Consider the following 27,416-nt stretch of genomic DNA (forward strand, 5'->3'; position numbering starts at 1 on the left):
GCTCTTTCGGGTCAAAAATCCACATCTAGAACTGAGCCCAGAAATAAACTCAGGAACAGAGGTCTAAAGTCCTCTGGTGGCCCATCCATTTAAGGAAACACATACTATATATATATATATATATATTCTGAATATAGCAGCTTTTGCTAAACGATTCATTCATTCATTCAGCTTCAATGTAAGATGGAGGGGAGTCAGGGTTTGTTAGGACGAATTATTTATAGTCGATACGAAATGCTATTGTACAGGGACAGAAGTAGTAGCAGATAGGGGTTTTTGAATGTTTTATGTAGTTTTTATGTAGTTTTATGTAGTTTTTATGTAGTTTTATGTAGTTTCTCAATTTCATTGTTCTGCATGGGACAATGACAATAAAGATATATCGTATCGTCATTTTATTCATATCCCACTTTTCTCCACGGAACTCAAGTGGCATACATAGCCCCCTTCCCCCCAATTTTGTCCCCACAACAACTCTGTGAAGTAGGATAGGTTTGGAGAGAGTGACTGGCCCCAGGTCATCCTGTGAGTTTAGTGGTTGCATGGGGATTTGAACCCAGGTCTCTGCATTTCTAGTCCAACACTCCAAAAACTATGCCACAGTGACTCTATTGAACTGTGGTATCTGATTCTGAGTCGATTGTTCTTTGCCAACCAGCCTTTCCTTTTTAAAATAAAATAAAATTAGAGTCAGCATGGATGCAGTTACTCAGAAGGCTACAATACTGAGACCCAGCTCCTTCTGCAGTACCATATAGCTGAATTGAATACGCAAAGCAAAGGGAGAGAAGAAAGCAGTATGAGTGGGATCACGTAGCCTTTCCAGTTGAGTCATGAATGATAACCACACTGCTTCTGTGTAATCACCCAGTGTCGGTAGTTTAGATGGACACACCTGGGAATTTTAACCTAACACCATCTTGCGAGGAATTCCAGTTAACAGGAACAAGTAATTAATCTGGGTAATTAATCTGGGACGACCCAACCAGCTTTTGCTCGCAGTTCACGCTGTGCTTGCTAAGTCTCTAGAACTTTCATTAAGTTTTAAATATTTTAGATGCACATCTAGAGACAACTCCAAATCATTAAAATATGATAAATCATCACAGCATTATAAATCATTATAAAGATTATACAAATCCATGTCACGAATACAATAATAATGGTCCTGGCACCTAAATGAGACTAAAATGTTCCTTCCCTGTAGCAATAGTGAAATGTCAAGGCCTAGCTTTCAACGTGATAAAACGATACTATATAATACGTAGGACAGATAGATAAAAGAAAGATGCATTATAATAAAGTTTCTTTATTTCCTCAAATAATGAAATGTCTCCCTTATCTAACAATCACTAACTATAACCATCACGGTTTTCCCAAGGAAAAATGAGCTTACGCTATTCATGCATTTTCAAAGAGCTTACACTATTCATGCATGTTGTGGGCAGTGAACTCCAGGGAGAAAGGGCATGGATCTGGCAGTGGCAATGGCAGCAGTGGTGTTGGCAGTGAAACCAGCAGCACCAGCCATTTAAGTTCTTCCCCCAACAAATGCACACCTACCAGCACAGTTGCAGGCAGGAGCAACTTGCCTGCAATTCGGCAGATTTTTTACCCAGGGAAACTTCACTCACGCCTGCTATTTAGATATCAGTTGTACACAAAACACACGGGTTGGAATTCAACACAGCACAAAGCAGACTGTTCCACCCATGCAAGTATTTCTGCTTGCCCAACGGAACACACACACACACCCTTTTCAAGCTACCACTAGTGGAGATGTAAGGGCTGCATTTGAAGGGAAACCACTGGAGCTATCTTTCTGAAAAATTAGCAAGATCAGTGACAACAGAAGGGGCAATGGCTGCAAATTTCATCCACTTCTGCTTCCTAAATTAGAGACAATTCCTTAAGCTAATATTCCCTACCAATAAACTCTACATCTATTCGCCTGTGATTTGGCAAGCTTAATCCACTCTGGAGAGGTTAGCCTGCCTGAAAATGCCATTTGCTTCTGCTAAAAGGGGGAAATGTTATAGTCATTTTTTATTCCCCATAATAGTGAGTGTAGAAAAGCAAAGTTCAATTCTTTCTGAAATGAATTTGGACCCTGAGCCAAATTGCACAGCCTCCAAGTGCTTCAAACTGAATCTTCTGTTCTGAAGCACTGAACCCAGATCCAAACTGAACCCCTACTATGAACATTTTTCCAATGAGTAAAACCCATACGTGGCCAGATATTGGACTATGTAAAAAGTTACAGACTGATTGTATGAGATTTTTAAAAAAATATATCAGTTGAAAAGTTTTATGTCACTTACTCTCAAATTTTGCCAAAATTTTAATCCTGTGAGTTGCTACTATGATTTCAACTCCTATATTTAGAACTAAGCATCTATTCGGATGAATCCTAGAGCAGTGTCTTTGAATTTAACTGCAAATTAGCATAGACTAGCCCACCTGTCTATCTTCACCTGGAGAGAAAATGAGATTTTTGCTACAGTGGAAGCTCTGCTTAAAATGACCGTCTCATCTTCATCTTGACTGCACTCAAATAGCTTCCAAATAATATATTTCAGATGAGCGATTGCAGAGATCCTGCAGTGCTTGTATATTCAGAAACAGAATGCTTCATAGCAAGTATTCATTGAAAATGCAGGAAATGTATTTTTTTATTTTATGTCTGGACTTAATTTTTCTTTCTGAAGTGATGAATGATACTTAAAAATGCTTATTAAAAACCAAGGAACCCCCCTTAGTCCACAAGGGGGAAAGCAAATCCAAATCCACAGTCGAGCTATCCCTACAATTAGAACCAGAAAACTTGTCATAAAATACAAAGGAAGTTTTTGAGTTTTCTGGAAACCTTCGTCAGGTGGGCTGTTACACAAAGAAGTGAGTGCTGTAGGGAATATGGAAAGATAAGGAACTGCACAAAACATTTGCTTTATGTTTTAGCTATAAGGTTCGCAAAAGGCAGGGCTGGAACATTTGTGTCCCTCCAAATGTTGTTGGACTCCAATTCCCATCAGCCTTAGCCAGCATGGTCAATAGTCAGGAATGATGGGAGTGGTAGTCCAACAGCAGTCCATGGGCCTCAGGTTCCTCATCCCTGGCATAGGTTCTGGCTATAAGGCACTTGTGTGTTTCTGGGTAAGTTCTGGGCTTTGCGTTTCAAAAAATGGGGGTGGATCAGCCATGTCTTCAGTCTTAGAACCCTAGACAGCACCATTAAGTCTGCAGTGTTCATCTTGAGACTGAACATAAATGCAGACCTTATGCCTACAATATTAAACAATTTTGGGGTACTTTTTTTACTCCCCCTTCCTATTCTCCCTACCTGTATTGCATAATAGACAACTTGACGAATATAATTCTGGTTGTTTCTGATGCAAGTGTTGCCTGACTTCTAAATTTCTGAAAGGTTTCATTTAACATCTCTTTTTATAGGTCACACTCTTGATTGGACAGTGGTTTTTATGTTTAATTATGGTCCTGCATCATCACTGTATTTGTCACAGGGTTTTTGTTTTCTCAGGTTCATTTCATTTTGCAGCCCTTAATAAAACATTTGCAGACTGGGGCCATGAAAGCTTTCAGTTGACATATAATTCCTGAGAGTTTGCCCTGCATCTCAAACAGTGCTTGGGATGTTCTAGTTTATCCTCTCCAAAAGGAAGTACCGTATTTTTCGCTCTATAAGACGCACCAGACCACAAGACGCACCTAGTTTTTGGAGGAGGAAAACAAGAAAAAAAAAATCTGAATCTCAGAAGCCAGAACAGCAAGAGGGATCACTACGCAGTGAAAGCAGCAATCCCTCTTGCTGTTCTGGCTTCTGTGATAGCTGCACAGCCTGCATTCGCTCCATAAGACGCACACACATTTCCCCTTACTTTTTAGGAGAGAAAAAGTGAGTCTTATAGAGCAAAAAATACGGTAGTTCAAGATCAAGTTCACCCTTTCACAAAATGAACCAGTTTATTTCAAGTACACCCAATTTCCTCTGCAAAACAAAGTCAGCATTCAGAAGGTTACAATTTAAATTTGTGCAAGTCACGAAGCTGTTAAAGGCAGAAGGCAACATTCACTGTTTTCTTACACCTGCCCTTCTAACTGTAAGCCAGTGATGGCCAAACTTGGCCTTCCAACTGTTTTGGGACTACAATTCCCATCATCCCTGACCACTAGGATGATGGGAGTTGTTGTCCCAAAACAGCTGGAGGGCCAAGTTTGGCCATCACTGCTGTAAGCCATTCTTGTTGGATGAGAGTGAATCTCATCAGCAGGGAAGATAAGGAAATGCCTCACATTCTTTCCTTTAGATTTATTAGCAACCATGATTAAGCAACAAAGAATTCTTAGCAACATCAACACCTCTCTAACTGCCTAATAAGACCAAAAATGTTGCCTCCATGTTTTGCTTACTAACTTTGTTTATGGATGTCTGATTAAATTATTATTCTTTTTTAATGAAAGCTTCTAATTTTTTTGGGGGGGGGAGTGTAGTTGAGTGAAGAAATGAAGCTGAAGCTGAACTAGCAATTAGTCAGAATTCTAACCCAAAATGAACTTAGTTCACCCAGCAATCATGAAAACAACTTTCAGGTGTCGTTCAGAGATTTTTGAACTAGACCAGTGAATGTTGTTCACCTGAACTAATTCATTTCAAGCGCGGATTTCAACCAACCTCACCTCAGGGTTACTATGAGGTCAACAAGGGAAACATCTAATAGAAAGATAGGTAGCCTTTCTACCAAAACTCTGTCATACTTATGAGAGAGCCAGTCACACAGATTTGACACTAAATCCTAGCTAGTGCTTGTAGGCTGTGTTGTTGAGCCATAGAAAAAGCAAGACTTAGGCAGGCACTCCCGAACTCGGCCCTCCAGATGTTTTGGGACTACAACTCCCACCATCCCTAGCTAACAGGACCAGTGGTCAGGGATGATGGGAATTGTAGTCCCAAAACATCTGGAGGACTGAGTTTGGGGGTGCCTGGCCTAAGGCATCAGAAATGTTGTCTGCAGGGGTAAGAAGTGGTGGAACAAGGTCACCTCATCTCCAAATTTGGAACCATGTAAGCTGGGTGAACTAAGGGTAGACATTTAGCAAGAAAGTTGGACTTGCAAATTTCAGGAATATAATCAAGCTTGCATTGAGGACAACGCTTAGAAACAATCACGCTAAAACACCTTTTCTTTTTTTATACAAGAGAAACAATGGCCAAACTCTTTGTCATAAATTTAACTAGGGCCAGATGAACTTTCCCCAGGCTTTGGATCTGGTTCACAGGCCACCATTTGACCTTCTCTGATTTAAACACAGGAATAATTTTCCTTAGATATTTCAACTGGATCTGCTGGTCTTGTCTAAATCTCCTATTCTAATGGGTCTGAACACTTTGCCATTGTACCTCATACCAACTTCCTAACAGAAGGTGGTAAATAAGAGAAATAATAAATCCTTCATTATAAATGCAGACTGAGCAGAGCTAAAAGGAAAATCAATGTTGCAATTTTAATTTACCACTTCATTGTGTAAATTTATATGCAAGCCTTGTGCAATAAAGTTTTCTCTGGCATATTAACCAATTCTTGCCAAACAGAAATGCTGCATTTTCATTTTGCATTCTTTTCTACACTGAATAAAGGGCCCCGTTTTTTCTTAACTTTGTCCAAAAAAACATAGGCTTCAAGCAAGACAAACTAAACATATTGTCACTAGTTTATCTGAGAGCTATCAATTCTACGAGCCATTGTGGTAAGGACATTATTTAAACAAGAGTCCATCAAATGCAGAACATCACAGCTGATGTTTTATTGCTTCCATAAAAGCCATCTTGGCTTGAGTATACAAGGACCAGCACAAACACAAACTCCAACACAGCTGCATAGCCAAACCTACTTAAAAATGTATTGTTTTCGACAAAGGGCAACTAAGCCAGTTTTGAACAACATCTTCTGAAATGCCACTTCCAGAGAACTAGTCCAGAACACATGGCAAATAGCCAAATCTTAAGAGCTTGCAGCTTTCAAGCTGTGTATGGGAAAACCTTGGAGTTCCTTGGAAGCTTATGAAGGACTCCTCAATGTGAATATCAGAAATGGCATATATGGTTACCCAACAGACAGGCTGCCTACCCACATGGGGTGGTTGTTATATACTCAAGCCAGAATGCAGCGTTCATCAAGCTTTCTGGATCTGCTAGCTGAAACTATGTGAGCCTGTAGATCATTTTACACCAGAAATGTTACGTCCGGACCAAGTTCCCATTAAACTATACAGGAATAAATACTTTATTTTATATAAATTGAAAAGGAATAAAATTGAACATGTATTACAAGAAGAAAATTTGGACATTGTATAATTGCAAGAAACTCATGTAGCAAGAAAACATAGAAGAGTATTGACAAATACAAAATGACGTCACGCACATGTGCAGAAGTGGCGAATCATGACCCGCAGACGCGGGTTGCATTCTGCTCATGTTGCAAACAGGGCTCTGGAATGGATCCCGTTCGCAACCAGAGGTACCACTGTAAAAGATTAGGGATGGACTTTATAACATCAGATAAGAAAAAAACACACAAAAATCGAGGTGTGGTAATTTATGTAATTACAGACAAACAGCTATTTAAAGATGAGGACGGAAGAATGATAGCTATAGAGATAACATTACAAGGTGAACAAATTGTGATAATGAGAATCTAGACACCAAATGATAAAAAGTTGGAATTTTATAAAGAATTGGAAGAAAAATTGTTTGATTTTATGGATAAAAAATAATTTTAATGAGCGACTTAAATGGGGTAGTCTCATTAGAAATGGATAGGACAATAAGAAAAACGGCTTCAAAAGAAGGTAGACTACCTCTGACTTTCTTCAGTTTGGTGGAGAATTTAAAATTGATTGATGTTTGGCAATTTAGACACCCATTTGAAAAAGAATATACCCATTATTTGGAGCCAAATCAGTCTGACGGAAGAATCAATTCGATATGGATATCAAATTAGTTACTGAATTAGTTACTGAATATACAAGCAAAGACTTTATTAGAGTTAAAAGGAGAAGAAAACTCCACATTGAGGTGGAAGCTAAATGAAAGTCTTCAAGGTAACCAAATAAGTATGCAAAAAGCTGAAAAAATTCTGAAGGATTATTTTGAACTGAACTGAATTTGGATAAAGGGACAGATCTAAATATATTATGGGATACAAGCAAAGCGGTAAGGAGAGGCTTTTTTATTCAGCAAAGTGCGCATCAAAAAAGAATTTGAGAAGATAAAAAAAAGGAAATTATGGATGAACTGTTAAAAAATGAAAAAGTTGATTAAGAAACCTGGAAAGGACTCAATAAAACAAAATATAAAAATGTTACAGGCACAATTCTCAATGTTAGTGAACCAAGAAATTGAATGGAAAATTAAAAGGTTGAGACAAAGAAATTTGGAATTTGCAAACTAACCAGGGAAATTGCTTCCTGTTTGTGGAATGCTGTTCCAAGCGAAGCTATGATTACGTGCTAGGCAAAAACATTCCTCTGAACCAGGCCTTTGGCTGATTAAACAATCTATGGCCTTTTGAACATGTTTGTGGGAGAGGGTTTATGGGTTGTTTTTGTTATTATTATTATAAGTATTCAGTGTTTTCTGTATTTTTAAGCTATAACCCACCTGGTTATCTTCAGATGAAGGGTGATATATATATATATAAAAATGATGATGATGATGATGTATTCGGAAGAGGCAATAACTGTTCTCGGGGTTGCTCAGGTATAAATCCAATGTAGAGATGGGGTTGCTTGTATCAATGGGCTTAACCATGCCTTTCTCTGTGTTGAATTTAAACCCCAAATTCTTACACACAATGCTTCCTCATAGCTTTATTAGTGTACATGTTTTTGTGTGTGTGTGTGTGTGTGTGTGTGTGTGTGTGTACACTAATTCCAGTATTTCTGAAACTTGGATATAAGCACAAAAAAAGGTTCTGTGCCTAATGTTTTAATTCTGTTCAATATTCATATTCACAAACACACACAGTCAAATAAAGAAAACTTTACCCTATTTTTTTCCTGTGGCATCTGGTGTTTGCTGAAGAGGAAACAAGTTTATGGGCTGAGATGATGAGAAAATGTGAAGTACTCTTGCAGGACTGAGCTGGGAGCGTTGACGATAGTCGTGGGTTAAGACTGTTATGCATCAGTTGCTTACAACCCAAATTGTTTCGCTGCCAGTTCATTACTGAATGACAGCACAGAAGCAACAAGAATGCGACTGTAATCATGATATTACAGACTCGCTCATCATGCTCTCAAGATGAACACCTCTTCTCAAAGTATTTATAGAGCCTCCATACATGATGAAGCTGAAATGTTCCTGCAGTCAAAATGGTTGGGTGATGAGCAAGACCTTCCACCTGAGACCCAGGAGAGGCACTGCCAATCAGAGTGGACATTATGGGGCTGGATGGACAAATAGACTGGCCTAGCACCCTACGTTCCATGTCTGCATATTAAATTTAAGTTAAATTGAATAATTAACCATGAATTCATTGTTGTTGAATATAAATATTCAGCATACCACCAAGTCATAGAGTGGAATTCAGTGCTACACTAAGATGAATATTTCATCGGTAGAAGCACTGCACCTAGCCAGATAGAATGATCCCTCATCTCCTCCCCCTGGGATTTCCTGGCACGCACACACAGCCAATTTTGGGGTGAATGCAGTGGGTGGAGAGGAGGAAAAACCCCATTGTGCAAGCAGAAGTCCTTCCACAGGGCTTCCACTCACATGGCTCATTAGTTGGACACAACCCTTTGAGCAGGATTCACCTATTACTCAATTAGCTTCAATTGGGAAAATAGCTTCTACCAAAGGCATCATGGACTTTGGAGAAGGATAAAAGTGAGAAATGAGCTAAGAGGAAGGCACATTCAGCAAATTTTCACCGTGATCAACTCCTGCCTAGAAACCTATGTCCCCACATTGGAAGGAGGTGTGGCTCCAGAATTGGCCTCCACAGTCACTTACGAACACACCGTTAAGGCCGTGTTCATGGAAGACAATCTTACTTGGCTACGAGTGATTGCTAAAGAAGATGATGACTCAGCAGAAGACCTACATTGAAACTTGACTTCTGTATCCAGGTAGGGCTAGTAGAGAATCCAGCCTGAAATCCTGGATAAAATACTGAGCTAGATAGAAGAATTGTGTGAGTCACTATAAGGCAGTGTCCTACGTTTTGCCTCTTACAGCCCTTCGGATATTTATTTATCTGGTCATTTAATATATAAAAAAAAAATGGCGTGCCCTTTGTCTGTAAATCTCAGGATAGGTTGCAACAGTAATTACTGAAATCAGTTTACAACCATCACCCCATGTTCAACAGCTATCTGAAGACAGCTATCTTCCCTGAATCTTCTGTTCTCTAGGCTAAACATGCACCAGGGGATTGAAGGAAAACTAAAAGTCTTGCCTGTGGACCCAGCTGGTTGGCATGTGGGTCCATCAGAGGTGGTGATGGGATGAGTCAGCATTCTGGGGCCTTGACATCCGTCCTGGAATGTCAGGTGCCGACTCTGGGATTGTGCTTTTCATGCAGTACGGATATTGTGATCACACACACAAAGTGCAAGTTGTACCGATTTCCTAAAGGACATGCTTCTCAGTATGAGTGCTTAGGTCTGAAGAATGAAGAAAAGGTCAAGGAATATGTACAACAACCTTAAGCTATTATTTAGTATCGTGATTTATCATCCCTTGTTTAGGGGTGAGATGACGATGCTTGTCACCACAAAGTCTTTTCATATAGTGAGAGACTGGCTTAAAAATATATATCTGTTTTTCAGGGTCTACAGCAGCCCTCCATGCTTTCGGCAGGCTACTCATCTTTATTAAAGCTGAAAGCTTGGTCTGCATGTTTATCCACTTATCTTTAAAAAATAAGAAACCTGCAAATATTTTTGAGAAGACTTGCAGAGCCGCTCCAGGGATCAGAGTGGGTAATGGGGCTGGTGACATTATAGCATTGGCCAATAAATGACCTCCACAAATTTATCTTCCCCATTCTATATCCTGCCTGCTAAACTGTTTTGTGTTAAGCGCTTGCATAGGAGCTGAAGAAATGCATGTGTTTACAGAACAGCGAAACGGCCTCCATCGGTCAAAAAATTGCACATTTGTACACGCCCTTATTGAACCTCTCAGGAAGTCTGTGAAGGAAGTTAGTAATTTCTTACTACCCTGTGATGTCACACAATCAGCTTTATGGGTACACAGGAGACCTGGTGGGTCTGTTATATCCAAATCCAATAAAACTATTCACTGCTACGCCAACCCCATTAAATAAAATTAAATGAATGTTCAAATAATGAATGAATAACTAAATAATAAAAGACCAATAGATTCTTCAAATTAATATTAGCATCTATCTACTCATTAAATATATTATTTCATCAAAATTAATTCCAGGGTGGTTTACAACAAGAACAAATTATATAATATACATGTGCCTGTATACACTAACAATGTGATTTTTGCCTAACATACACATATTTACAAAGCAATTTTATCTAGTATGCTGCTTTTTTTTGTATGGTATTTTACTAATGAATGCATTTTTAGGCACATTTCCCCGTACCATTTATGGATTTTTGTACACATAACAGGGCTGAAGAACCGCATTTCAAATTTCCGAGGACTGAGAATGTCAAAGGATGGCTCTGTTTCAGTTCTTGTATTGCTTTGGAACGTGCAAATTAGTTAGGTTCTCCTTTAAATGAGAACTGATTTAATTTTTTTCCTCATCCCACTTTGCGACCCTCCGGATGTTGTTGGATTCTAATTAGCCCAAGCTAGCGCAGCCAATGCAGGATTGGGGGTGATGGGAGCTGTATTCCACTAACATCTGGAAGGCTACAATTTAGCCACTCCTTGCTTAAGTTACAACTGTGGTTGTTTTAGTTTTGTTCGAATGTCTGCTTTTGGTTTTAAAGCATATTCTTTACTCCCCCCCCAACAGTGCTCTTCTTTTGTTACCTGCCATGATGCAGCTCACACAGAGTGACACTCCATTACATCTGCATAATTGGATTGTTAGAAATCAGCACCTTATATACTGGATTCCTAAAGTAACACTAAATTTCGCTGGAGTAAAATACCGCTTGCTATTTACAAACTGTGAAACTATGTACCATTGGTAGGGGGATCTTACCATTGGTAGGGGGCAGGTTGTGGGAAATGGTATATGTAAAAATGAAGATGCAAGGCATGGCTTATAGTCACCGAGTTCCACAATGAATTACATGAAAATCTCTAACGAATATGACAATCAAAATCTCAGATGCAAAGCACAGCGTATCACAGAGCTTTCTTCATTAAAAATGGTCTACCGCTGATCTGAATAAAGGGCAAATAAGGTCAGCAGGGATGAGGCATAATTATTTTAAGCGTCAGTTTTCAAAATACAGAAGTGCAGTGAGAATGAGTAAGATTCCAAGAAATTAATAGGATGCTTCCCAGAATGTTTTTGGCTACTGCACTGCTGTAACATGTCCCTGAGTTGTTGATTAGGCAGAGGCTGAAATCCTACACTTACTGGAGCGGAAGGGCTACTGTTAATGTTAATTATATTTTTTTTAGTAAACTGGGCAATGCAAGAAGTTAGCCCCTTCAAAAAGGCAACCTAAATTTTGCAGCCTGGATGTGCCTGAACTGGCCACTGACAAGCCTGCAGGAGTTTCTTCAGCTCCATGTATAAGAGCTGGAGTACAGGATGCACCAGGTAAACTGCCTGTGAGGGAATGGGAATATGCGGTCAATGTGCACATCTATTTTGGTGGAAGACAATGGCATAGCATGGGTTGGAGGGCTGCGTGGAGGGAGGGAAAGGGAAACAGTATGCATGTGCATTCAACTGCCTAACAGTGTCCATATCACCCAGGAGATCCCATCTGCGGAGATAAGAAAAGAGGAGTCATTCTGTTGTCTGGAGAGGTCACTTCCTGGGTTGCATGGAGAAGCTGCTTTCATCAGAGCCCAGCAAGGGAAGCATGCAACTGTATTGAGGCAGCACTGAGTGTTGAAATTTTGTGCACCTAACCATTTTGCTCCTGGGGCAACCGCACCTGTGCCACCCCTCCCCCATGCTACACCACTGTTGGAAGATGCCTGCTAATTGACGTATGAATGTACCAGACAGCAAATCATTGTTGTGAGGAATAAAGATTGGATATGCACAATCAAAAGAAATATTAGATAGTGCATGAAAAGAAAGTTAACTTCTTGTCACAGCTCTCATAGATAATTAAAATGTTCAATTGTGTAATGGTTTAAATTAATTGACTTCCAAAACTTCTGATCGACTAAAAAGGTCACCTGAAAACAGCAGATGGCAAACTTCACCTTCTAAGAACACTTAGGAAAACCCATCTTCTAAGATGGTGTCTGCTGAAATAAACATGCTGAACTTAAAAGAAAGATGCAGCATCTTTGGCCTTCAAGATGTTGCTGAACTGCAACTCTCATCATCCCTGACCATAGTAGACCATGGCAGGTGGCAGAAAGATGGGAGTCAGAGTCCAAAATCTGAAGGGCGACAGATTCCTGATCCGTGATGTAAAAAAATATATTTTTTTGTTTTTTGTTTGCTTCAGAACTACTGCTTTACTTATATGCAAATGCAAATTAATTAATTAATGAATCAACTAAAACCCACATGAGTAATGACTAAGATGGTGACACAGCCTTGATTAAAATCATTCTTTCTAAACAAGTAGATTAAAACCATTCTTTCTAAACAAGAACTTCTGTTTCCCAGTCTGTTCTGAACTCCTTTCTGCTTAATAACTAGTTGACAACAGAGTGAGCCATAAATGAACACAATGGATGCAGCTATTTTTTGCAGATTTGTCACAATGGAAAAGAAAAACTCTGCATCTATTGTGTTTCATAGTTATTGGTGCTTTCCCCCCCTCCTTCAGTGATTTTCCAATTGAGGGCTGCCTGCCCAAGAACTCCTCTATATGACCTGTTTATTGAGCATTCATACAAATTTGCTTGCACAAAGCTTATGCAGAGGTTATATGGTGTCTGTGATTTATTGAGCATTTGTTCCAATTTATTTGTGGGGATGTTATATGACAAATAACATCCATCCTGATTTTTTTATGTAGAGGTTTTCAGTTTTCCCATCTGTCTATTGGGTTTAGTGCATTTCCCATTCTTTTCCTACCTAATCATATAAAATCAGTATTTTTAAAAAGTGGATTTGTTGCAACATAACACGTTAATCCACTTTAATTGTGCAAACTTAACTTCCTGGTGCGTGACTGAATTCCTCCCATAAATGGTCTGGAGACAACCCTAAATTACCAATGAAATAAGAATGCTAGTCAAAGTAAGAGTGAATATATACTGTAACATACATTAAAGTAGCACTTCTAAGAAATGTTACTAAATAAAAGGAGGAAAAAAATTAAGCAACTAGACCCTAGTTGCCATTTGGCCATTATCTTAGTGTTTAGTTAGCCTCCATCCCTAAAATGAAAGTAAAAAAATGGTCCATTTCAAAATGGTGTTTGTTGTACGGGAAACAAAATGAAATGGTACTAAGTACTTTCCATATTACAAGTGCAGTTAAACAATTCTATAATAAGTGATTGCAATGCATTTATGCAATGGACAATTTTGAATATGCATTTCACTAGTGCAATTCTACAGTGCTTTAGACATAACAAAAGTTGAGGTGTGGGGAGAGAGAAAGATACGGAAAGCTTGCTCTGAATTTAAAGAACTGCCCTTCTCTGCCATTGAAGAAAATTCTTCCACCAGCCAATTCCGGCTGACTGCTATGATGAATGCTTTATCACTAAGATCCAGGCTCCCTTTAAAACAGTGATTATTATTCTTGTCATGACCCCTCTGGTCATCAAATCATAGGGTCTTTTGTCATGAAACAACTGTCCAATAAGGAATAATCTAGGGAAGCGCCTGTAGCATAATATCTTCTACCTCTTTATAGTCACCGTAGGAGTTGGAAAAATCTACTCCTTCCAGTTATTGCTTGCTTAAACCCTTTTTTTGGAGGGGAATATATCTTTAATTATGTGACATAAGAAACTGGGCTTTTCAAGTTCTGGAGCAGTTGGAAAAGAACAGTTTCCGTTTCAAAACAACCTGAAAGTACTCTCAGGGTTCAGCAAAGGCTAAGATCTACACATATACTAATAGTCTGGCATATTTCCCAAATAAGCGTGGCAAGAACCTGCCCCAGTGGGACAGGTGGAGAAATTTAACCTCATTTGAATTTTGTACTGTTTGGATCAAATCGAGAGCAGATCCTACTCAGGAACTACACTGCAGTTGCCTAGAGAAAACTTGTTTACAGTAGGTTCTCAGATGGCCTCACCCAAGATATAATGCTATTATGATATGATATATGATATGATATGATATTGCTATTGTGTGTTGTTTATATCTACCTATCTACCAAATCTATTTATATAATAAAAATTATCACTACTTAAATACATATATAGTTGTGCTGCAACATTCAGAATTGTTGTTGTTTTAATGCCATGCTATGCATTTTGTGTTTTTATACTGTAAACTGCCCTTTGGTCTTTAGATGAAGGGCAGTATATAAATTTAATAATGATATTTATATTAGCCACTACTCTACTTTAATTTACTACAGAAGTAATAAAAGGCGACTTATTGCTTTTGACTTTCTTGAGCTCTATTCACTTAGAAGAAAGCTCCATTATGGCCAGAGCCCCATAACCTAGTTATACCTGCAACCCAGAGCATCACGCATGCAAAGGCCTCCCATTTTCTGCCACCAAATACTCCACTTGAACATGGCTCCTTCTATTATATGTGCCAAGAATTTTCCCATCTCACAGACTAGGAAGCTACATGACTCTGTCATACTTTCATGTTCAATTATATATAAAGCATCCCACCAGCTTTTCAGGCTGTAGTTGGCTTACAATAATGCACAGAACACCATACAATGCTAAGAAATCAATTAAAAACCACACCATAAAAAACCCCACATTAAACAGCAGCAATAAAAATCTATAGGATCATATTATCATAGAATGGTAGAGTTGGAAGGTACTCCGAGGGTCATCTAGTCCAACCCCCTAAAACACAGGAAACTCAACTAAAGCATCCATGACAGATAGTCGTTCAGCCTCTGCTTAAAAACCTTCCAAAAAGGAGAGTCCGCCACTTCCCGTGGGAGACTGTTCTACTGTCAAACAGCTCTTAGTGTCAAAAAGCTCTTCCTGATATTTAGTCAAAATCTCCTTTCTTGTAACTTGAAGCCATTAACTTTTTTTTTTTAACTGGTGCATCACATTGCTGACTCACGTTAAATTTGTGGTCTACTAAGATTCCTAGATCAAAAAATGACTGTTCTATGGTGCCTGGCCAAGCAAAAGCATCTTAAATGTTTCTACTTGGATGTTCCAGATGCCCTGCTCGCCCTAATTGTGGTGCCAGGCCATTGCTCTGTAAATTATAATGCAAAACTGATGGACCATTAAAAAGTAAGGAGTTACAGTTTCAGAGGCTCAGTAAGAGCCAGTGTGGTGTAGTGGTTCAGAGTGGTGGACTTGTAATCTGGTGAACTGGGTTCGTGTCTCCGCTCCTCCACATGCAGCTGCTGGGCGACCTTGGGCCAGTCACACTTCTCTGAAGTCTCTCAGCCTCACTCACCTCACAGAGTGTTTGTTGTGGGGGAGGAAGGGAAAGGAGAATGTTAGCCGCTTTGAGACTCCTTAGGGTAGTGATAAAGCAGAATATCAAATCCAAACTCCTACTCCTCCTCCATCATCATCATCATCATCATCACATGCCTATATTTTGCTAGATACTGTACTCCCCGCCCCCCAAAAACCCATACACAACATTCCTGGCTTGTAATCTAAAAGACAACTCAAAAGAAAAAAATGTGGAAAGGGGGAGAATGGGAAAGCCAGCAACTTCAGGCACAAATTCTTCAAAAAGTTATAGAAGTATTAAATGGCCAGGTGTAATGGCCGCAGAGGAGAGGCGAGGCCAAATGGCAATTGACTCAAGCCAAGCTGAAGAGGCAAGCCCCACTGCCCCAGCCCTCTCTCCATGTGGCTGGGTTTCAGCATCAGCTAGGTGCGTTTCAGCACCAGCTAGGTGACCAGGTGGCTACTAGTAGATGAAGGTGAGGAGGAGCCAAATAGCAGATGATCCCAGCTGAGCAAAACAAAAGTAAATCACAAAGAATCAAGTTCTGGAAGCAGGCAGTCTTGCCTGACGAATGCTGACCACAAAGGCAGAAAAACAGGACATCAGCTCAGAGCAGCACAGGATTGTACGACACAGTCTTACAGGACCATAGAAGCAGAGTCAGATCAACGGCCCACCTGGCTTGGTACTGTCTACGCTAACCAGCCCTCTGGGGTTTCAGACAGGGAGCCTCACCCAGCCCTACCAGGAGATGCTGAGGACTGAAGCTGGGACCTTCTGCTTGCAAAGCAGTTGCCCTTCCACTGACCTATGGACCTCCCTCCCAAATATGTTATGATAACATGTAAGGGGGTAAAGAGCTTTGGTCGTGACTGGCAGCACCCCTGCCACAATAAAGGTGAGTATTAAAAAGGTAAAGGTAAAGGACCCCTGACAGTTAAGTCCAGTCGCAGATGACTCTGAGGTTGCAGCGCTCATCTCGCTTTACTGGCCGAGGGAGCCAGTGCTTGTCCACAGACAGTTTTTCCGGGTCATGTGGCCAGCATGACTAAGCCGCTTCTGGTGAAACCAAAGTAGCGCATGGAAATGCCATTTACCTTCCCGCTGGAGCGGTACCTATTTATCTACTTGCCTTGGTGTGCTTTCGAACTGCTAGGTTGGCAGCAGAAGGAACCAAGCAATGGGAGCTCACCCCGCCGCGAGGATTTGAACCCCCAACCTTCCGATTGGCAAGCCCTGGGCTCACAGCACCACCCACATTCAAGGTGAGTATTAGGAGGAGTTAAAGCTCACATTATGAGCTTGTTGTTTCAGGAACTTTCTTAGCACTTCAGCGTCAAGGGTTATGCAAAGAAATGAATCAATAAATAATAGAAAAGGGCCACAAATAGGCTGATTTACCCCCAGAATTTTTCCACATGACCATACACAACATGACCCAGCATTTATCACCATGAACATAGTTTCTGGAGGGAAAGCAGAGCAAGCCTACCTACCTGCATCTGTGATTGTGCAGAGACATTTGGTAGCAAATGACTTCAATGAATGCAAACACAAAAATTGGGATCTGAAGGCTTGCCACGACAAGTCATTTGTTTCCTCGTCGCTTGCCTTGCTGCTGCTCTTCCTGACGACGCAAAAACCCAAGGCTCTTTCCTTGCAACATCCCATCTATTAATCTAACCCTAAGCCATGAAAAATATGTGTGGGGGGGGGGATGTATCAAGTCAAGCCACACTTAGTGCGAAGGGGTTGATGGAACATACAGAGATGTTATGTATGGCAAGAGGTAGAAGGGGGTAAGGGTTCGTCGTTAATAGGAAAAGATGTCAAAAAAATTGAAACATAATAATAGTGCAATTTATCCTTGCTAAACGTACTGCAGTGCACTGTAATTAAATATGAAAACCTAAATTTATCTCTGTGTTCGGCTGTCATTAATTTAACAGGGAATGCACATGTTGTAATCTAATGGCTGATTCCACCAGTTCCCCTCCCAACGCGCAGCATATTAAAATGTATATTAGCCTCAAGGTGCATAAACACAAAATAATAGGGCAAAGGTTTTGGTGTGTGGAGTAGGGGAGAAAAAAATCCATGCTCAAAGGCCGTCAAGTAGCTGGTGATGCAAGGGAGCCACTCACTTAGCCTCATTAAGCCAAAGCTCTCTTTTGCTTGTCTTTTGTTCTGCATGACAGCAGCCTCTTTGTTGTATAATAATTCATTCCAAGTTCGTTCCAAGCTACCGAAACTGGTGAACTGTGGCCATTTTAATGAGAAGTATTGGTGCTATGCATAATCTGGGAGCCACGTGGACCAGGCAATCACAGAGCACTGCAGCCAGCAAAATGAGAGACTGTCGAAATCACAAATTTGTCAAGTTGTTTTTGGACAGGGGTATTATAATAAGCACTAAAATATGCATCCTATTACTTTGCATCTGCCAGTCAAAGATCACTGTAATGAATGCATGCTGTAGGGTATGACCAGGCCGTTGTTGTAAGTAAAACAAACTGGAGAGTACAAAAAAGAATTATGTATTTTTGGCAGGGCTTGACTTATTTTTAAATCCTTTTGCATCAGGAGCTGGATTTTTCTGGCACCGTGTCCAACGCCAGCAGTGAACACACTAAAACTGCCAAAGCTAAAGAGTTAACTGGAATACATTGCTGTTGATCTCTCTCTCTCTTTCTTTCTCTCACTCTCTCTAATGGCTGTGTTTACTAGCTGAAAAAGACAAAATCTTAAAACACAGCACTCCCAGCAAACGTAACATACAGCCCACAAAGGCACACACAGATTAAATCATTTTAAAACTCACCTTGCAATCATTTTAGCATCCTTTGTTTAAAAGTTGCTACTGAAAATAGCTTGGCACTTTGCAAAAAGGACATTTTATAACAACCCACAATCTCACGAAGGAGTCCTAGATAGGGACAGTGTGTGCGCGTGCACACACACAGTGCATACAGCACCTCCTCCTCACCCCCAGACTGGTACGGGCACAAGCTTTAGGATCGCGAATGAATAACATGCAGAATCTTCACTGATATCGGTCTCATGTGAGTGTTCATCCCTGGGCACAAACTCACTATATTCAGATTCCATTTGACACAATCAAGGATGGGCAACTTGGACAGAGATGCATGCTAATGGGCGCGTTCACACGTGACATTCCGGGGGGGTGGGGCTTGCAGACCTTCTAAGTGTCCCTATTGTCCTGGATTTACAGAACCATCCCGGTTTTTTATTTGATCCTGGAATGTCCCCCTTTTCCTTAGGATGTTCCTATTTTCATTGGAGAAATCTTGGAGGGTGTGGTAGGAAATTCTTATTTTCATCAGAGAAATGTTGGAGGCTATGGAGCTATGCGACCTTCAGAAGACATCTGAAGGCAGCCCTGTATAAGTTGTTTAATGCTCATTATGTCTTTATATATGTTGGAAGCTGCCCAGAGTGGTTAGGGCAGATGGGCGAGGTCAGATAGGCGAGGTATTATTAATTTTTTTATTATTATTATTATTATTATTATTATTATTATTATTATTATTATTATTACTGAATAAGACTAGCATATTTTCATCAGAGAAATGTTGGAAGGTATGGGCTTGTGAGGGCAGAGACTCGTTTCCTGCTCTCCGCTATACACCAGAGGGCTCAGTGGACTGGGCTGCCAAAAAGAAAAGGAACGCTAGGCATGTCTGCACCTTTGTACACAGTGGTGAGATTCAAAACTGCTGCATGCTGTTCAGATTCTTACCACTTTGTTTATAATTGGTGAGATTTCTCCTCGCTGCCCCGATTGCATGTCCTGCCTTAATGCTGCAATAACGAGGGGGTAGTATTTTCATTCTATAAAATGGCAAGCTGCCTTCTTTACACAAGCACAAATCTGCTACGCGTAGTATATATCTATAACAAAGTTATGTAATTATATAACTTACTAATCTATGTAGCTGTTTCTAATATATGTATACGTTTCTAATTTAAAAACAAACAATAAATTGAATGATAAATAGGTGGTCTGCCTCAGTTTATGTGTATATGATGCATATGATTTACACGTAGAAAACACACTAACCCAGTGAAGCACTGATTTCTTTTAAAAAAACAATAGCCATTGGGGTGGGCAACTGGGCAGGTCGAAGAAGGTCTTTAACCCTTTTCTTGTCTGTGCGTCTTCCTCTCAAAAATGGCCTCTCCCCAAACTGGTTTTCCCACTGCGGGACTGCAGGTGCATGCTTACTGAATATGAACCTCAAATTCCACAGTGGGAGCAGCAGTAGCTGCATGGGGATAATTTTGTGAGGAACAACACTAGAGGGTGGTGGAAATAGTAAGGCACTTCCTGTATCTCTTCCATTCAAAACACAGGCCTCCCAACGCTGCGTCTCCTCCTCAGGACAGGGCTTGGCTGCATGTAGCACGCTGCTTGCCTCGCAAGAGGGTTTTTCTGCAGCGCAGCCTGTATCGGCTCAGAATCAATAATGGAGCCGGAATGCATATCTCAGAGGTAAAAGTAAACAATGGAACCAAGCTAGCCCTTTAACACAGAGTGATGGGAATGTTCTCCTCCGGGAGTCAAAAAGCAGCTCATGGATTTTTCAGTTCTGCTGAAAATTATCAACTCTTGTATTCCAATGCCTACAACACATTTCGTTTGGTGGCCAAAAGGCACTGGGGTTTTTTGTGTTTGTTTTGTGTTACAAAAAACTGACTGATTTAAAAAGGCCAGAATGAAATTGAATCTGTTCTGGTTTCCTAATTTTTTTTTAAAAGCAGTGCTTTTTTTCCTGGGGATACACAGGGGTACGCATACCCCTAAACATTTTGTGAATCTAACTTTGGCCTCATTGAGGGGCAGTATTTCAATATGTGAAGGAAAATGAGAGTACCCCTAAACCATTTTTTTAAAGAAAAAAAGCACTGTTTAACAGTATTGGATTTCCTATCTTGTGCAGCAAAATAGTTTGGTGTCATACACAATAATCTTAAACGGATGCTACACCCTTAATAATTTTGTATCAGCTTGTTATCTCTCTCTCTCTCTCTCTCTCTCTCTCTCTCTCTCTCTGTGTGTGTGTGTGTGTGTGTGTGTGTGTGTTTGTAAACTGGTGGCACCTGAATAGGTAGATGAACTGACTTAAAGGCTGTTATAGACTAGAACATTTTTGTTACCACCAGCAGACACAAGTACATTTTTCAAACATAATTGCAGAAAGTCAGCAGAGAGCGATCAAGTAAGCAACCAATGAAAGACTCTTGGAAGAGACAGACAGCAGCAGATAGTGACTACTTATCGATCCAATTCTACTATGGGGAATATGATGTGAAAACACACACACGTTTTAGCAGACTATTTTTTACACTATCCTCAATGTCCCCTGGAACATTAGTTTGAAGGCAAAAGCATCAGCTAATGCTGTTTTATATCCAAAGTTTTTATTTCTGTTCCACAGTACAGTTTGTCAGGTTGCAAGGGAATACCAAATGAATCATTGAAATTAATGAAAAACAATGTGTCACGTTTGCTGCGCTGGGTTTTCACATGAGAAGTTAGATCCCTTTTCTTCCCCCCACCAAAGGTTTTCCACAATTCACTCTACTATATTACAAACCTTTCCCTCCAAACTAATACTTGCTGGATGAAATGACATCAGAGTCTGATACAAACAATTGCTGAAGCTTAAAACATTGCATGGACACATTATTAACAATGCAAAAGAATCATCAAACCCACAACAAAAAATAAGCTGCTATTATTACCAATTAAAAAATAATAATCACCACCAGCTAACAGAAAAGTTAAGTAGAAGCAATTCACAGCAGGACGTCTGACAGCACCTAAAACAGCACAAGGCGTATGAGAGCTTTTATTAAACTCTTTAATACACTTAAATTCTAACTAACCTATGATGAAAAAGTGATTCAGAGAAAGAACCTCTGTCAGCAACAAGAACAATGAAGCAAATTCAATAAGCGCAAGTCACAAACTGCACTGATGGAGACAACAGTTGATATTTGTGCTATTGCTGCCTTTGACTTGAGTGAGGTAGGATAGGCAAGAGCTAACATAGTGTGTACAGGAGTCTGCTACACAAGGCATTGTCGTTCTCCACTCCAGCCCCCCACAACCCCCCCAAAAACTGCTCTGGAAGGGGGGGGGGGAGAACTCTCCAGAACAGATTCTTTCTTTTGAGGGGGGAAGTACGGAGTCTGGAGAGAAGAAACACAAAGTCCTGTTGCACAAGCAGTGTTCCTTTTGTGCAAGCAAGAAAATGTAATTGAGTCTCATCCTATATCTTTGATTGACAGCACAGTTCTGTCCTTGAAAATTTCTGCTCAGAGGTTAGCACTATTTAGTCCAGTGGCGCTTATTCCCAAGTAAGTTTGTATAAAATTTAAGGGTTGGACCTATCTTTTTAGCAGGGCTGTGTGAGATTCTTCAAGGTTCTTCAGAACTTCCCCTCTCCTTCCCCTGAGTCAACCTTTTTGGCATGCTTCTAGAAAGCAACATTCAAAATCCCATCTACATCTTCTCCATATCCAAAATATCTAATCTACAGTGGTACCTTGGTTTACAAACTTAATCCGTTCCAGAAGTCTGTTCTTAAACCAAGGCATGCTTTCCCATAGCAGTGGGGGACTCAATTTACAAATGGAACACACTCAACAGGAAGCGAAACATGTTCTGCTTCCAAGGCAAAGTTCACAAACCAAAACACCTAATTCTGGGTTTGCAGCTTTCTTAATCCAAGTTGTTCATAAACGAAGCTATTCTTAAACCAAGGTACCACTGTATACCATTAGCTAGACATGCAATAGGGTAGTTGTCCACATGGAGGAAACAAAACTCACTATTTCATTTAGAAACTTCAAAGTAAAAAAGAATAATCTCCAAATGGTATACAAGTAAAATTATACATAAAACCTGATCAAAATCTATAAACTATTTAAAAACAGACTTAAGAGCTGCTACATTTTTTCTTTTAAAAAATCATACCTTGCCATTTTGTTTTATTTTTAAATTGTGGTGCATCCCTTTGAAAATGGCAACATCATTATGAAAATCATACAGTGTTCTGACCACTTTAGTCATTTGGAAGTAGATCCCTTGACTGAAACTACGTGAGATAATTCCCTTTTATACATAGTTATAACTAATTTGTCAAGTTTTTGAATCACGGGTTACACAGCTGTGGGGTTGAGCAGTCTGTCAATATTTTTGTTCAGATTCTCCTAGTAAATGACCTACGTTGCTGGGTCACATTAACAGGGAAGGGAAATTTGGATAACATCTGCTAAATGTTTACGGTGGCTGGGAGCAGGCAAAGCATTCCAAATTCATTGGGTGTTCTCCAGGCACAGTTAGGCAAATCATTGGCACTTAGCTGTGCCCTTCAATAAAATATAGGGAGTGGATTACACCCTTTTCATTTCTTTCCAATTTATAGGCTGCTGCGCTAAAAATGGCTTCCAAAACGAACAGGACTTTCGATTAAACATGCTGAAGATCAGGCTGCAAATGACAGGACATGGGTGGGAATAATTTACTTACTTTACTCGTTAAATTTATATCCCCCCTCACCCTTCCTCTCAAATGAAGGGTTTCAGAGAGCATTCCTGAGGTAGAAGGCAAGCTTCCAGTTCCTGCATGGGCCACATTGCCACTTGATGCAGGATTCTGTTCGTCAATATTTTTAGATGACACCCAGATGCAAGTTTTGCCACTTATCTCCTTCGTCAGCCTTCTCACCCCAGAAAATGAACGTGATGCCTTATCTGCATCCAGAAATGGATGTTGGAAAAGAAGACTAGAGGATGAAATGAATGGTTTTGTGTTTTGGGGCTCAGACCCCATTTGCATTTAGGTTTTTTTTTGGGGGGGGAGTGAGTCACTTGTATTTCAGCATCACTTTGCCATCTATGAAATGGGTGTTTTGTGGCTGGTTACTCCCACATCGGCAGCCATTTTGTGAATGAGCATGACCCCTCATCCAGGCATAGCTGTCAACCTTCCCCTTTTTTGCGGGAAATTCCCTTATTCCAGGGCCATTTCCTGCTGCTTCCCGCTGCTATCCCAGATTGTAAGATATCCCGTAGACTGTCCCCGGGACAGGTGAGGCTACTGATCCCTTATTTTCGAGGCTGCTGATCCCTTCTTTTCAAATCTGAAAGTTGACAGCTATGCATCCAGGGCACTCATTTTGTAACGGCACCCAAGGCGCACTCTCAAAATTCCAACTGTATTCATCCATGCCCCCCCCCACAAAAAGCTGGAGGATGTCACAACCCCACCCCACCCCACAGAATAAATTTCGGAGGTGTGCTGGGAGTCTGCATTGGGGAGGGGAAGTCAGCAAAAATTCCTTTTCTGCCTGCATTAGCAGACACCACTGCTTCAGCAACAGTGCAGGGAGACAACTTGGATTCAGCCTGAAAACAAATATATAATAGAGTATTGGACTAAATTGTTATTTTCAGTAATTTAGCCTGGGGAGAGCGGACACAGGGGTTTTTGTTTTTGTTTTTAAAAATCTGCTAAATAATTTAATGCTTGCATCCAATGTTCTTTAAAACAAGATTAGTCCCTTTGATTTTCCATTCATGTTAGATTTCCAACATAGCCATGTAAGCTAAAAAAAGAAGAAGTTAAAGGACTCCTGGATTGTTAGGTCCAGTCAAAGGTGACTATGGGGTGTGGCATTCATCTTGCTTTCAGGCCAAGGGAGCAGACATTTGCATTTGTCCACAGACAGCTTTCTGGGTCATGTGGCCAGCATGACTAACCCGCTTTTGGCGCAATGAAACACCGTGACAGAAGCCAGAGCGCATGGAAATGTTGTTCCCACCACAGCGGTACCTATTTATTTACTTGCCACTGGTGTGCTTTCAAATTGCTAGGTTGGCAGAAGCTGGGAAAGTACAATGGGAGCTCACTACCATCAAGCAGATTCGAACAGCCGACCTTCTGATCAGCAAGCCCAAGAGGCGCAGTGTTTTAGATCACAGCACCATCCACATCCTTTCTAGCCAGCTGAGCTACCTTGGATATGACAGTATTCCCTCTTCCCTCACCCACTTCAATCTTTTCCATGGCATCAGCCTTTGGGTTAAGATTCATTTATATTACTAAATGTTTAAGAAGCTTTTTGCACCATACCTTTATATAGAATTATTTCTTGATATAGTGACAAGCTGAGGAAAACTATGAATTGCAGTCCCTCTTCTCATTCAAAACATTGAAAAGTGGGGTGAGATGGGAGGGGGAGATTCTCCCACAAGTGCTATTTTCTATAATTCAAAGATACAACAAAAGATGAAAGTCCTTGTGTTTCTGGATGGCCCTGTGTTAGGCAGATGTGAACAAGCCTTGTGATACTATGAAAATAAGTGTCTGGGGAGGGGGCTGCTAAGTGGGGTGGGGTGGCAAAGAGACCCCGAGCAGAAGAGAGGTAGTACATAACCTCAGGCACCTGAGTTTAACCACTGAGCTTTAGAAGTTGAAACAACAACCCCCCAAAATGTTTAATTATTATTCTTTTTTTAAAAAAAGACCTAGAAAGACTGTACTCCCCAGGGCTTAGTGATAGGATTGTCTCTACAATCGAAAGGTAATGTTATAATTTTCAGAGCTTCACAGAGAACAAAGAAACCTTCCCCCCTCCCACTAACACCTTCCTGAAAAGAACTCCAGTCTCCAGCAATGATAAGCAGAGATTTGGAGGTATCTGACACTCCAAATCCTATTCTTTTGTAAATCTTTGCTTTATACAACATTTTCAACCATGTTATATTAGATTTTTCGAAGGATAATCAATAGGCATGATGTATAACTGAAAGCACTCTTCAAAGTGAATCTCTTCCAGAAGCCAGAAACAAAAGCCTAGTGCTTTCTTTCTTTCTTTCTCTTTCTCTCTCTCCTCCTCCTGCTGAAAATCTAGCCTGAGCAGTGGGGGGAGGCAAAAGCCGCCGGGGAGCAAATTAAAAAGCCGGTTTTGACCACGGCTCTCCTCGTTGAAAGCAAAAGTCACCCTGAGCCGGCTGTAACTTATTCCAGCTGGCAACAGTCCCCAAGGAATCCTGTTGCAAATTGGGAGTGCTTAAGCATGGCAGCGACGTGGAGAGAATTCCGACATGGCTACAGTGGCGTGAGCTTTCTGGGTTTCCTCTGCACCAACCAGATCAGCTGGAAAGGGAGGTGGAGCTCCTCTAGGGAACGGGTCTCAATGTTCAAGACTGTGACCCAAACTCTAAATCTGTTTTAATTGGTGTGACATTTTCCAAAAAAAATAATAATAAAATAAATTGTTGTATTTGCTAATAGGAAATTATAAGGAAATAAAGGTTTGCCCTGATACAGCCTGAATGAGCCCCCCATACATCAGGACTGGCTTAGTTCAAGGTATTGGAGATGACCTACAAAGCTGGAAGTGGCCTGACTCCAGCAATATCTGGAGACTTGGCTGTCTCTACTCACACATGCTTTTAAGACCTGTTGGCAGTCCCATGAACAGACTAGGCGTCCGTGGGGTTCCCTTCTATCTTGACAATTCCATGGTTCCATGAAATCCCACATTACCAAGCTGTAAGGTCTCGATGGGATTTGAAAATAGTGTGTTCCCATACCTGCACACCATATAATGATGATGTTTAATGGATCAGCTCAACAACTGCTTCTCTGGCATGTTTTTTTAAAGGGGAGAAAAACTGAAGTTGGCCAAGTGGGAGGTTAGGAATGTGGCACAGCTTGGATTGTGAGACCAAAACTTACTAATTAAATACTTGGGGGTTTTTTTCTTCTCCACCCCAGACAGTAGCATAGTGGCAAGCTTCATACTATATTGAAAGGTGGCATAAAAATCTTATAAATAAATAACTAATTAACAAGCCTCGGAGCCCAGTACCCAGCATAGGCAAGCATCTGAGAGTGAGTGGTCTAATGTAACATACCTTTCCCACCAGGTCAGCGATTTTGGGCACAGGTTTCCCCTTCTGATGCCTTATAGTTGGTGGGCTCTGTCCATCCCAGTCTTTAAATTCTTCTATGCTTTGCAGATAAAGCAGAGCTCTCAGCCCAGTGCAGTAATCCTCAATCACGGTAAAATCTTGATTCTGTATTGCACTGCAAACCTACAATAGAAGATGCAAACTTTGTTACTATGGAAATGTGTATCTATTGATGTTAGAGGCAGAAGGTACAGAACTCATGAATGAAGATGACCGACCTTTTTGAGGCATGGATTGTTATACTTGCTGTAGGGTTTCAGGTAAATTGGTAGCCATGAGTAGGTTCAAACAGGACAGAGTAATCAGTTGTTCTTTACTCTTTTCTTTGCTTTAGAACTATGGATTTGGCAACCAATCCATTGGTCCAGTTCTATTTGTCAGTAAGCGTTCATTGAACATTCAGAATTTTTAGCCCATATTAAAGGTAAAGGTAAAGGGACCCCTGACCATTAGGTCCAGTCGTGGTCGACTCTGGGGTTGCGGTGCTCATCTCGCTTTATTGGCCGAGGGAGCCGGCGTACAGCTTCTGGGTCATGTGGCCAGCATGACTAAGCCGCTTCTGGTGAACCAGAGCAGCGCACGGAAAACGCCGTTTATCTTCCCGCCAGAGAAAAATCTACTTGCACTTTGGCGTGCTTTCGAACTGCTCGGTTAGCAGAAGCAGGGGCTGAGC

General features: G+C 40.6%; 1 protein-coding gene across 4 annotated transcripts in view; it reads right to left on the reverse strand.

Annotated features, from left to right (window-relative positions):
• The window catches only part of DPYD (dihydropyrimidine dehydrogenase), a 512,239-nt gene that overhangs the window by 31,604 nt on the left and 453,219 nt on the right, over positions 1 to 27,416 (reverse strand). For all 4 annotated transcript variants that reach the window (XM_083620602.1, XM_083620600.1, XM_083620601.1 and 1 more), the window contains one exon: positions 26,687 to 26,866. In XM_083620602.1, the coding sequence (XP_083476728.1) occupies positions 26,687 to 26,866 (180 nt within the window). The remainder of the gene's footprint in view (positions 1 to 26,686; positions 26,867 to 27,416) is intronic.

The sequence above is a fragment of the Podarcis filfolensis genome (genome assembly GCF_964270895.1).
Source record: "Podarcis filfolensis genome assembly, chromosome: 6".
Taxonomy (NCBI): domain Eukaryota; kingdom Metazoa; phylum Chordata; class Lepidosauria; order Squamata; family Lacertidae; genus Podarcis; species Podarcis filfolensis.